The 14143-nt window shown below is 37.7% G+C and overlaps 1 protein-coding gene across 3 annotated transcripts in view; it reads right to left on the reverse strand.

Annotated features, from left to right (window-relative positions):
- Positions 1–14062, reverse strand: part of PPHLN1 (periphilin 1) — a 64106-nt gene extending 50044 nt beyond the window's left edge. For all 3 annotated transcript variants that reach the window (XM_053942163.1, XM_053942162.1, XM_053942164.1), the window contains exons 1-5: positions 13984–14062; positions 9218–9265; positions 8036–8127; positions 4644–4823; positions 4138–4193 (exon numbers count right to left, since the gene is read on the reverse strand). In XM_053942163.1, the coding sequence (XP_053798138.1) occupies positions 4138–4193; positions 4644–4823; positions 8036–8127; position 9218 (329 nt within the window). In that variant the 5' untranslated portion in view covers positions 9219–9265; positions 13984–14062. The remainder of the gene's footprint in view (positions 1–4137; positions 4194–4643; positions 4824–8035; positions 8128–9217; positions 9266–13983) is intronic.
- Between the last annotated feature and the right edge of the window lie 81 nt (positions 14063–14143).

The following is a 14143-nucleotide window of genomic DNA, read 5'->3' on the forward strand; positions in this document are numbered from 1 at the left end:
AAAATCTGGGCCTCAGATCACTCTAAGGATCAAATTTAATGCATGTGTAGCTGGGATTTATAAGTGCGTCATTTTGTAATTTCTCTTTGAAGATGAGTCTTGCTCATCTTAACTTGCCAAGTTTCGTATATTTCAGATGTTGTAAACTCAGTTTGCTTGGTAAAAAAAAAAAAAAAAATGAAGTAATGTTCTGTGCACTCAAAAGGATTAAAATTTGGCATGACTAAAGTGAACAGCAGCTAACAATCTTCCAAAGCATCACACTGAAAAGTTCATCTGACCTTATAAAAACGAACTTGGATGCAAAACCCAATGCTATGAGGCCCATAGGGAAGTACTACAAAACTAGAATCCTTCAACATATAACAACAGAGCTCCCTGCAACTTTTTTAAAAATCTGACATGCATGAGTGCTTTGCATAAATGAGCCTAATATATTGCTGAAGACAAGCACTAACACAGCTCCAGAAATTATCAACATCAGTACAAGATAAATGTATGAAGAAGTCACGCCTTAATTGATCTCAACCTCCTTTGAATTGCTAAGTCTCACAATTCTCATAGCATCAGCAACCAAGGCATTAATGTGTGCAGAAAATTTCCTCCAAACTATGATGTACAATTCTTTATATGTGCCAAGTACACTTGAACCAAAAGGCACTTCAAATCAAGCAAAAGCAAAATTAATATCAGTTCCTAAAGTTCAGAATTCCTTAGGTGACTACAGGAGAGAAAGAGCTGGGAACTCATTTTGAAATCTATGCCCTGCACATCCTCTGTATTCCTTTATTTTTTACGTATAAAACATGTATCTTCACCATAAAAAAGTCAGGGTCAGGATGACAGCTGTTCACTAAACATAGTATAAAACAGGGCTAACAACTCTCAAAAAGCATGTGGAAGGAAGAGAAATGCTCCACTCAGCACTAAACATGATAATGTCTACCATGTAAATGACAGCTGCTTGGAAACTGGAGCATGACCCTGTAAGGAGGAAGGCAAGAAAAAAAAAAAAGACAGTAAGCCAAGTGCTAGAACCTGTACAATCCTCTTGTCACTCATGGAGAACTGCTGCTGGCCATTAGACACATCATAGCTGAAGCCACAAGTCTACAAATGCTAAGTAAGCAAGGATGTCTTATTTTTAAGAAAAAGGCAAGAAGCTTAAAAAAAGCCCAACAAAATACCACTGAAGAAGCAATAGGAAAAAAATACAAAAAATCCCTAACTGCTGGTTTCTTCAACAGCAAAGTTTAAGACAATTACAGAATGACAGAACATAAGGAGTTGCAAGGGACCCACAAGGATCATTGAGTCCAGCTCCTGGTCCAGCACAGGACCATCCCCAAGAGTCACATCATGGTGTCTGAGAGCACTGTCCAACACTTCTTGAACTCTGTTGGGCTGGTGCTGTGACCACTTCCCTGGGGAGCCTGTTCCAGTGCACGAGCACCCTCTGGGTGAGAAACCTTTTCCTGATATCCAACATAAACCTACCCTGACACAGCTTCAGGCCATTCCTTCAAGTTGTGTCACCACAGTGCAGAGATCAGTGTCTGGCCCTCCTCTTTCCCTCACAAGGAAGTTGTAACTGCAATGAGGTCTCCCCTCAGTCTCCTCTTCTCCAGGCTGAGCAGACAAGTGACCTCAGCTGCTCCACATAATGCTTCTCCTCAAAGCCCTTCATCATCTTTGTTACTCTCCTTTGGACACTTTCTAATATATTAATATTTTTCTCATATTGTGGTGCCCAAAACTGCACACAGGACTCACCTAAGGACATTTGCTATTGCAGATAAGTGGCATTCTACTTCAGGAGAATCTCAAGTAATGTTTTTCAGCACTCAAGATAGGGAGAAGAAAAATGCAAAGAGTAAGAGATGGGAGAGTACTTTTTGACAGGTATGTTTTCAAAAACCAAAGCAATAAATGAGCTGTCAATAAATGAGCTACTATTTTTAAGAATTTACAGTCACTGTATTAACTATGAAAACCCATTAACCATACAAGTCTCCTGATTATCTAGCTTCTAACTATGCTTTAGTCACATTCCATGCAATTTTTTTAAAAAAATCCTTCTGATTAAAATCATCTTAAATCTCCTCCTCTTTCCTCAAATAAAAAGAATTATGTGTACTCAAAAGAACTTACCTAAATTAACTTTAAGCATATCCAAAGAGAAGGTATTTTTGCATAAAATAACTTTTTAATATCATGTTTTGTGAAGCAAACGTCTTTGAAATAGAAAGTAATTAGCATTTTCACCACAGGAGACAACATATACCATGTACTTTGATTTCCTCCTTGAGATCCACTACATTGCTCAATAGTGGGCAATATGCAAACAATCATAATTAAGTTTATTACAAACATGGAACACTACAAATGTTTAGCAGTCTGATCACAAGACTTTACTTTCAAAATTATTTACTATATTTATATAATGAATCAGTAGGATTTCATTCCATTTCAAATATATTTTAACCATGGATTTTTATGAAGTTCTTCCATAGCATTACTGCAGTTGTGTAACAGCTATATAGTCTGAAATATATAATCAGATGGGACTATCATATACTACACAACACACTTATAAAGCCTTCAACAAAATGAACTGACATTTTAACCTCACTTTTTTTAACCTTATTTTGAAAGGAAGAAATCAGGATGCATTTAAGACAATTTTTTTGACCACTGGGTGCCACTCTTGTTCTGTGTACAATAAACTGCCTGACACTAACTCAGTCTCCTCAGCCTTTTTGGTTTTTACCTCAGCTTTAAACAACCCTGATTCTTCTAAATTGAGAGGAAAAGATGGAAAAACTTTTACACACGTTTTTATTAAGCACTCCTTTTCAAAACCTTTTATTATTGCTTCTAGCCCCAAAAATACAATTCTGAAAGAAGTCTATTACACACAGACCCTTATGATGTATGAAGGATTTCCTTTATGGTGAGGTTATAGAATAATCCACCCGTGTTATGTCTAAATCATCCCTTTCAATAGAATAGATATCTACTGCAACTGTGTGGCCCTCTATGGATATTGCTACTAACAGCTTCATACTGAGTTTGCAACACCACAAGACTGAGGCTTGCCCTGTCTGAGCTTTTTCTGACCTGCTTGCAGTCTTTTTTTTAACTTGCTGCTAGTTTAACAGCAATTTTTCCACTTGGACAGGTGTCTGTAGCTAACTTGGTTTACTTCTGTTGATCTTTGTATGGTACAACCACAGTTTTAAATACATGTTGTAACAAGGAGTTATTCTATGATATTATGACTAACACCATGATGCAATACCTACAAATACAAGCTGGTATAATAGACATCTCAAGAAGTGGAAATGCAGGATGTGGCATATAAAAGCACAGCCATCAGATGACATTTTTAGATCAGACTGCTAATATTTCGCCTAAACTAACAATCCATTGTCTAACCATTGTCTAAATATTTAAGGTGACTTTCATCCTTGTCCATAAATTTTGAGTGTAACACTATCCTGTGCACTTTATTTGCTAACTCAAATAATGCATATCAAACATCATTGCAGGCATATGTGTATTAAAGCCCTATGATTTACTACTAGTACTTAGATTTCATAAATGGGAACCTGAGGTACAGACTAAGAAGGGTTCACAGAAATTAATATTACATATGATGGAAATATATACTCATCAGTTCAGCTGAGAAAACAGGGAGCTCAGAAGAAGGCTGTGGTGAACTTCATAATCCCATTATCTACCCCACCAACCTTTAAAATGGCACAGGCATCATTATATTGTAGCCCCAATGTACTGCAGAACCAAATAATAGAACAAAGAATTCTCTGAAATAATGTAAGGAGTGTGATTGATCAGAGATGCATTAAAGTACTTACACTTCCAGGTTACCATCCTGAAGATGTTATCATGATGCCTCCTATCCTTATTGAACTAGAGACTTTCATGTCATATAATTTCTTTAATTTCTATTTCAAACAATACAACTAAAACCCATTTTCCACTATTGTCTTTTACTTCAACATATGTCCTTTCCCTGTTATTTCACTGGCCTGCTCTACCAGCTGTATGAGTGACCAACTAAAATGCCCTAAATATTCACAGCCTATGCATGGCACTACTAGAAACAAAAAATACCTGTATTCAGGTCTTGTAGGATGATCATCCCTTGCCCATCTGTATCCTGATTCATCCTGCAAAACATACATGCAAAACAACTGCATGACATGCATCTCAATGTCAGATGTCAAGTACAGTTAGCTGCCAAATGGTACTTAATTACTGCAAAACCAAAGCATTTAATGAGCTAAAAAAATATTAACCCTTGCAACTAGTATCTTCTCAATTTATTCACTGTATCCATTTACTTTTTATTTCTTCCTCTGTCAACATTGAAGAGAGCAACTTTGCAATGCTATACAAAACACTAAAAACTATGGAAGTTTCCAAAGCATTTATATATGCTCGGACTTAAAGAACGCTTTCCTCTTCGAAATATAAATTACCATGAATACCCTGAAATTACAGAATTTCAAACAGCTGGATTGCAGGGGGCAACAATAATGACCTTCCCAGTATTTTAATTACCTAGTATTCAAGCCTTAATGGGAAAACAAACATCATAAACATGTGAGAAGAATCACCTTATGTACACCTCGGTGTGCAGGGCCACTTCTTCGGTCATGGGCAAAACTACGACCCTCGTTATAGTCTCTGTACTCAGCGTGACCGTAATCATCATAGCGACTGTAATTCCCGTCCCCAGGTCTCTCAAGCAGTGGTGGTTTCTTGGGCACAATGTTTACTATTCTGTGGTAATCACCCTAAACCACAAAACAAACAAAATCATACTGCTTTTAACAGCTGAAAATCCACAATGAATTTAAAAAAATAGAATCAAGTTATTTCTAAATATGGGACTTAAAAGAGGAAATTGCACAGGGAAACAGCAACGTTAAAAATCATGCCAGTCTGACAGTGGAATAACTTATTAAATCGAATTGGACACTACTCATGTTCAATCCTTAGACATTACAAGTTTAATTGTAGAGGTAAAAATTTAAACATGGTTTAATTGTCTTTTGAAAGTTTATAAGCAGTAGCATTAGCTACTTTCTGAGCATCGGTTAGCTACATGTATTTCTCAGATTTTTAAATTATCTTCAGAATGCAACAAAGAAAGTTACACCTGTAATGACTATAAAAAAAAAAAAAAAGAGTCCATTTGAAAATACTAACAATTTTCCTTATGTCCATAACATCCTCCACACTGCAGAGATTGTAGTTAAGATAGACCTTGCTTCATAATCTGACTAAACATGCACTGAATACAATGCAGTAGGTGATCTGAAGATTCAAGTGACAGAATTTTAACACTCTCATTTTTTCTTTTAGTGCACATTTCAGGCAGCTTTTTGCTAGAGCACAAAATTAATTTATTTCCTTCAAATAACATGTCATATACCATTTGTCAGCTAAAGAAATTCTTTGTTTATTAAGTACAAATTGCACAACTGCAAAAATATAAATTCCATTTTACTAGAACTAACTTTTATACAAGTCAATCGCAAATAAAAAGCAAATGAATGCAAGATTTTGTATTTTAAATCTTCTTCCTTTAGCAAAACATTTTTAATGGGCCTTAAACAAAAGCTACTAATGCATGACTTGAGTTAGCATATGCAATTTGGCAGGCGGGAAGGCGGGAAAGACATTCAAGCTATTTTTTTTAGTAGTAAGAAGTCACAATCTAATGCACTGATAGTTTTTGCAGAAAAATACACTATATTCACAAACTGCTAAATATTGTCATGTAAAAAAATGTTTGTTTTGATTTCAGAGACCGCCCAACAAACAGACTAGAGGGCAATCTAAAGCCAGCCTACAGCCATACTGGTGCAAAGTGGAGACTACATACACAGTCATACAGAGTCACAATGCTTGATCTACTCTTACCTCATCGAACATCCTCCACATGTAATTTTTTTTTTAGTTTGGTGTCTTACAAAGATGTGCTGTGCAGCTTAAATAAAACTGCTCCATGCTTTAACCTCACCCAGAAGACCCCACCACATAACTATACTGACATACAGAAGAACAGTTACATGAAAACTCGATGAGTATCCTTCCCACACAATTATTTCAAGTGCTTGCAATTTCATGTTCTTTAACAGTAACTTTGTTTCTACTACAATCTGTACTTCATATACAATTAGCACCCAGTTTAGATGGGGACACATCTATTGCTTTCTTCAAAAAAAGATACTTCATTCTGTATCACTGGCACATCTCATTTCTAACATACTAACCTATCAGCAACACTAAGCATATTAACAGATTGAACAAATTAATTCCATTTCACTTGTCTAATCAAAATTTAGTCAGACTTCTACATGTGGACACAAATACAATAGCACAGGCTTACAAGGACAGAAAGTACCTTCCAACTATCTTGAATCTGCAGAGCTGTATGAGAAGGAACTCCATATCCATCTTTCAGTATGGCAGAGAGACACCATATCTTGGTTTGCCTAGTTACAGGGGATGTTGTTTTGGTACATATGGGTAATATTAAATGTGATGAGTGTACTCTGCTATTCCCATCAATCCCAGTTCCAAATACATGTAATATAAAGCTAGCATTGAACTATCTAGTTAAAATTTGCATCAAAATGAGTGCATCACATCTTTCAGACTATAAATTTTCATAATGCCTAATCACACATTGTTCCCTGGACAGCCTGAAAGATTACAGGAATTTAGAAATGTCAATGATGAAATGGTTAAATTAAATTGGCAATGTGTTAGTCAAACAACTGAAAAAACACCTTTGAAAATACATTCTGCCTTTCCTCTTGTCCTATCTTGATAAGCATTTTGGAGAAGGAGGTAGCTAAACATCCTGTGAAAATCAACCTGATTTCCAGATTGCTGAAAATGCAGAAATGTTACTTTTGCCTGTCACAGTAACAAAAATGTCACAGAGCAGCCAACCACTAATAACTACTCAATAGAGAAGCCTGTGTTATTAGTTACAGAGAGTAATCAAAGAGTCTATCTTCAAAGAGATAAACTGAAAACAAAACAGAGAGAACCAAGAAGACACTAAATCAGTTATGGTATTATTTCAACATTTACCATAAGAAAAAGGGCAGTCAGATAAGAAGCACTGGCACCTTTTATTTTGCCAAAAGCACATTACACAGGATGTAAATAGAAATATCAAAAAGTATTCTTAAAATTCTATTTACGGTGTAATACCTCCAAAGAAAAAGCTACAACCTGTTTTATTCATTTGTTGGAGACTTCAGACAAGGGAAAAAAAAATTGCCCAACTCTCTGGAACAGAGAATTCCTAAAAGCATTCTGAAGTTATTCTATAGCACAGTAAGCACAGCTTCTGCATTTGCTTTTACAAGCACACCATACATACATACGTAACACACCACAAAAGACTCTGTATCTACAAAGTAGATTTCTGTTGACACTCTTCTTGTAAAGTGTTTCCTTTACAGGACTCCAAAGCACAACTTCAGCAAAGAAGTACTTTCAACACTTGTTAAAAATATCTTCTCCTATACTTTAACCACTATTAAAAAAAATGTGCTGGTGACAAGAACAATCATGAAAGAAGTTCCTTTACCACCTCAACTTACTTAAGGAAATATTAACATAAAAAGACTATGGAAAAATATAACATTAGTATGGCCTCTTGTTCCCCGGAAGTCATTAAAAATCCTGTTCAAAGAATTACACCAAAAAATCAGTTTACCAAAATACAAATATTCTAAAACAGTTCCAACAGATTTGAAAATTTAAAAAAAAGAAACCAATACTTAATTCAGTAGGCAGCCTATTATTTCTGTGCAGATGCATGTGCCAGACTGCTGACTTCAAAGAAAGGGGAAAAAATGAACTTAGGGTATACTAGGAACTTACACCGGTACATAAATCCACCCCCTATGGAACAAGTCATTGTATAAAGGTATAGTATAACGTTATAATGCTACAGATACAATGCTTATTACACACTTACATCACCATGAATCCTTGGAGGGAGACGTTCTCTTGGAACTCTTTCATAGTCATATCGCCCTTCAGACCACATTTCATCTCTTCGATATGCCACTAAAGACAATGAAAATACAATTAGTGAAAACCAGACTCATTATGAATAGACAAAAGGACAGTGAGCAGAAAAATAAAGGTTCCAGGATTTCTTCCAATACAATGTATTATGCACAAGCCCTGTACGTACACTTCTTATTATTAGCTGTTTAAAATATGTAAAGTATGTAATGTACTTGGAGCAAAAATAACTTGCAGTATGGGTAAGAACATGGAACTGGAAATTGGTTCAGTATAATCAGTAAAATTACAGGACTTAGAGATACTATAAATTTCTCTATTGAAATATACGCATATTGCAAATACTAGATGTACAAACAAATGCATACACACATACCTTACAGCAATTTTAATACTGTTCTTCTAAAAACACTGAAACTTTAAGAAAAGTATTTCAATGTCTATTTATTAAATAATTTCTACTTTTTAAAAAAATATAATAATTTGAATTATTTCATCAATTCAATCGTCTGGAAATAGATCAAAATGCAGCACATAATTTCTTGGTACAAAGCCCTACATTTTGATTACATGCATATAATACATTCTTCACATGCAGATACTTTCTGTTTTAAATTGGGAGCCAGCAGAACAAAAAAATACCTCTTTCCAGAGGAAAGGAAGCAGAGTTAGTCATTAAAGAGAGGTGGAAATAAACCATCATCCTAATAGATTCTAGTCATGCTGTACTAGACAACACAGACTAGTTGTCAGAGTTGAAACAGAGGAGTTCAAACCTTTCTGATGATTATAAAGGTGACAAATTATCTACTATACAACACTAAAAGTAGATAAGTAACTGCTAGAATTATATTTTTCAAACCTTCCATTACAATAGTAGCTCTAGGTGTTAAAAACAGTCAATATGGAAAAGTAATAGCAGATCATGTTCAGAAGGAGAAATACATAATGTTACCTACTTGCACAAAGTAAAACCACTTTACTGGAAATAGACTTTTGAGGCTATATAAAATTAATGATTAGTACAGATGCTAAGAATCAACATAAAAGAGTTTATTAACTGTAAACAGAGGTAGCACTAATTCTGATATACACTTTTGCAAAATATAAACAACACTCACATACTTACTTTTCTGTCAATTTTAGCAACTCTGCTTCTGAAGACCCATTCACCTACCTACAAAAACAGAAACTGAGGTTATCAAAAAATACAAATATATTCATCATAAGTATATTTTTTTCTGTTAAGTAAACCAGACAAGTACAATCTAAATGTTTTAACTGTCTGTACCCTGTGATCTGTCTTTGTAAAGAAAAATAAGATTCAGTTGCATGTGATGAGAAGTTAATTAAAAGTTCGATCTAACAAAGACTTTTCTTTTGGTAAAAGAAAGTGAATTCTGATAAAGAAGCTCTTTCCTCAACTATAAGATGTTCAGAGATGTTCATCTATGTTCAGACATTTTGACTCTAGCATTGGTTCAAACGAACCAGATTATCTTCTTAAAATATAGTCCCATTTTATAACAGACTTCACCTTAAGTTTGTTCTACAACCAAGACACAGAACTAGTCTGATGTAGCTACAGGTTATAAATCAAAAGCTGACTAAACCAACTAGCTGCTCCTAGTTTTGGTAAGGACAAAAGCGAGAGGATCCATTGTCCCTGCCTTCTCCAGTTAGCTCCATGAAAGAGTTACTAATTCTGAAACCACTCCTCATATTGTTGCATTGGATGGTCAGACGCATCATCAGAAGCACCTTCCTGGCACTTTCACAGTAACTGCCTCAACTTTTCTTTATTTTGTACTTCACTTTTTCTAGAGCCTTAAAAATGCACACCAGGGCTATATGTGCATGAACAGCTCTTAGGCCAACCCCATGCCCTCCGTCCCACATTACCAGGAGGATGCTCTATCTGCTCTTAGCTGTCCCCAGCATCCTCTTTTCTTTGTGCTCAGAACAGTACTTGAACATTTCTGTGTTTTTATGTACCAGGAGGGACAGAATTAGCTACGGCAAGACAAAATCATTATGTTGAAAAGGCATCACGTGCTCTGCCTTAAAACACTTCACTACTGGTTGCTCATGCCCAGCCCTTGCCCAGGGTGGACCATTCCTTCTGTCTGTACTTGCCCACAACTGGGAAGCACCTGAACTGCTCACAGCACCCACTCCCTCCCCTGCTCATCCACAGCCCACCCACCTCACAGAGATTTAGGTACTTGATGGCAACCCTCAGTTTTTTAGACAAACAGCAAAATACCAGAAGCTGAATTCAGATGAGGTTTTCAAGCGGGCTGCTTTTTTTTCCATTTTGACAAATACAGTAGTGACACTGTCCTTTTCCCTGCACGAGTTATTGAAACTGTTAACTGAACACAGTGTTCAAAAAGCAATACATCTCTGATAAGTGCTACTGAAGCGGAGCACAGACTTATACCTCATGCTGCTTTGTCAGTCAAACCATCTCCAACATCTCAACACACATCACTGGCAGTAGGCACCAACACTCACAGACCCCATTATTTTATCAGGCAGCAAGGCTGATAAAAACCCTCCCCTTTTTTATCACTGTTGGACCTCATTGAAATGAGAAAGAATTAAGACCAGTATTTCGACAAAAGCACAAGCTGGAAAAAGGTAGAGATATGCTATCACAAAAATCAACAGACTGACAAAAAAAATACACACTAGACAACAAGAAACTATGCAGGTGGAAGAAAAAATCTCATCTGCATTTAGAGGAATGAAATGAAGGAAGTAAATCAGGCAGAATCAACCACCAAGTACATTGGTTAAAATGCTGGTAAGGTAAACAAGTAGAAGACCAATTTTATACAGAAGACAAAACAGATAAAATGTAGCTGAGAACAATGAGATACAATAAGGATGTATTTGAAAATATCAAAAGAAAAATTGTTTGAAGGGAAGAAAATGCAATTCCCAGCATCCTGAGCACCTTTTATCTGTTTCTACAGAAAAAGAAAACAATCAGTTTCCTAACTGATGTGACATAACACAACTTTAATAACAACCGTGGACAGGTTAAACTCTTAGGATCAATATCAGAAGATTCCATTAACAAAGACTGAAGAGCTCAAATCTCAAGTTTATCATGCTGTATTGAGATTCAACTGTTCTCTCACTTGGTACAAAGTTGTTGTAAAACAAAGAATGAGAAAAATCTGGTTTTGTTTCATACCTAATACTGTAACTCATCCTGATTAACTATTTTCTATTAGCACATACAACAAAAACAGTTGATATTTAATATGATGATATATAATTACACAAGTAATTGCTATATTAATTTAAACAATCTCTTCCTATTTTTGATCAGAGGTGACTATTTTACCTAAAGCAAAGTCTTCTCTCAAAATAAAGACATTCTGTAAGTGCAGAGGTCATTCTATTAATACAACACAAGCTGCTCTGTTGTAGCCAGCCACCAAGAATGGCTTTACTCCAATTAGCACTATGTTGTGCTCTATGCTAATACAGGTTTTCTCATCAGGCAGACTACACAGGTTTCTGCACATCTTTTTGCACCCTCCTGATACATTTGCAAAAGCACTCCACAAGAACTGTACACAATTGTACACAATTCTTGTCTGCTTACATTTATTTGAGACATCAATTTTCATCAAGACTACAAGTATCTACTTATCCAGGATTTGTAATTTTCTAGCATGTGCTATCATCCTTCTGCAGAATCTACAATTTTGTTTTCCACACATACAGCTTCCTAATCCAGATGGCTACATCTTACCATATGTGAACAAATACAGAGACAGGCAGCTGGAGCCTGGAGCTGTACAGGCAGCCTCCCATGCCACTGGGATATATCTGCTTTTATAATGTTACTTTGATAAACAGCAGAGACTGACAAATGCGAGCCAATTTTGTCTATCCTCTCTACTTTGGAAAGCTCTCAAAAAAGCTCAAACACTTTTGTACAAGATATAGGAGAGATGTAACTTATTAGCAATATCACTATAAAAGCTGGAATGATTCCTGCTGTGAGGATATCAAGACAGACAAAATATTGTTTTATCTTCCAGGAATTAGACTCTGTATTTGATAATCTTCAAAGATATCCCAGTATCTCTTACCTAGACAGAAGGCAAGGTAGATAAAAATGGGTTTGGGGGAGAAAGTAACTTTCTCATCCTCCCTTCATACTTGAGACAGGTAGAACACACTGAATAGACACAGTCCTACTGGTAAAATGAAAAAGAAGTGTGAGAGCAGAGGGAAAAATCTCACACACTAGGAGATAAAATATAATGAGAGGGGCACTAAGACAAAACAGAGATTTAAAGACAATCTGTCTCTGCCTAATAGCAAATATTAGGCTGTAAGAGTTTCAAAAGCATTTAGAAGTATGACTGCAACAAGTCTAAGGATATTCACCTAGATACCAAGAGGTTTTCTTCCAACCTTTCTCAACCCATTCACAATAATTTTGACTTAAAACAGCATGCGTAAACAGAATATAATTAATAACAGCAGCAGCATTCCAATGAGGATTTACAATCCCACCAGTTCCACTTCCTTACTACCTCATTCCAATATGTCACTGGGACAAGAGCAATGGAAGCAATGCATTGGGGGTTATATTACCAGAATGACTGATTTATTAGGACTTATCTTTGCCTGACCACCTGCAGTTACCAGCCTGTCCATCTTCAGTGCCAGTGCCATATTCTACCAGGCTCTGATGTGGCTGTTCCACCAGCAATGTCACTGCAAACACCTGCGTGGATGATGCTCCTGTGGCTTTCCATCCTGCAGCACACTCTGACAACAAAATATGGCAGCTTTCCATACTGCTGCCATAACCAGTCAAAACCATAATGCTCTCAAAAATTACTCTTGAAAGTACCAACCACGCCATAGCACTTCACCCAGGGCAAGTCACTGTATCAAACTGTCCTCACTGGTTGGGTGGGTTTCCACATCTTTTTGTTATTTCTGACGGTCTTTGTTCCCTTGAAGTCACAGATAAAGAATCTCTAAATAAAGAATCACAGATAAAGACTATCCCTGAAAACCCTAATGGAGGGGAAAGAGCCTACTTAAAGGACTATAAGTGAGAATAAAGAACCATGAAGAGTAGACTTAAGATGCGTAAATACTAGTAAGGACTTAAAATATCACAGCATACCCTGTTGTTAAACTAATCACATAGATTTATTCTGAAAGACTCATTCTAGTACTTATTAGGAAATGAGCTGAGTGACACACTCATGTCTTATTTATCTCTCTAGAAACAATAAGGATACTGATCTTGCACCAACACACCCACCACACACATCAGTAAAAGTGTTTACAATGGGACTTATGTAGCCTCCAAACACTCATTACGAATTATTGTTTAAAATTATTCTCAGATGTATGTACAAGGAGGACGAATACTCCCTCCAAAACAAATACACAAATTAAACCGAGAATCGAAGTCTTCTGTCCCATACGGGTTTTAAAGAGGTTTAAATGATAAGGCTTACAAGCCATCTCGGGTGCTAACCAGCAGCCGCCTGCCCAGAGGAGGCCGTCCTTCCCACCGCTCCTGTCCCGCCACTGAGTTTCAGCCGCCTCGCGAGCAGTCCGGCTCCACAGAGCTCCCGCCGCCCTCGGGCTGCTCCCGGCGCAGGGAGGGACGCGCTCCCAGGCCATTCCTCGAGGGTGCCGCTCCCCAGGACGGACGCTCCGCGGCCCCCGAGCACGTGCTCGCAGAGGGGGCACGAAGGCGGTCCCGGGGCGCCCCGCAAGAAACCGAGCGCGTCCCACCGCAGCCGCCGGCCAGGGAATCGGCTCTGGCCTCGCCGGTCCCGCGGAGGAAGACGGCCAGCTCCCGGCTCGGCCCCGCTCCCGTCGCCGCCGCTCACCCACCTGCCACTCTCCCGCTCCCCGCTCCCGCTGCGCGGCAGCTCCGCGGCGGCCCCGCACGACCGCCGCCGCTTCCGGCGCTCCCGAGCGGTCGGCGGAAACCCCCGCCCGCCGTCGCGGAGCCGCCGCCCATTGGCCGCCGCCGCGCCGGGAGCTGCGCGTC

The sequence above is a fragment of the Vidua chalybeata genome, chromosome 5, assembly GCF_026979565.1.
Source record: "Vidua chalybeata isolate OUT-0048 chromosome 5, bVidCha1 merged haplotype, whole genome shotgun sequence".
NCBI lineage: Eukaryota > Metazoa > Chordata > Aves > Passeriformes > Viduidae > Vidua > Vidua chalybeata.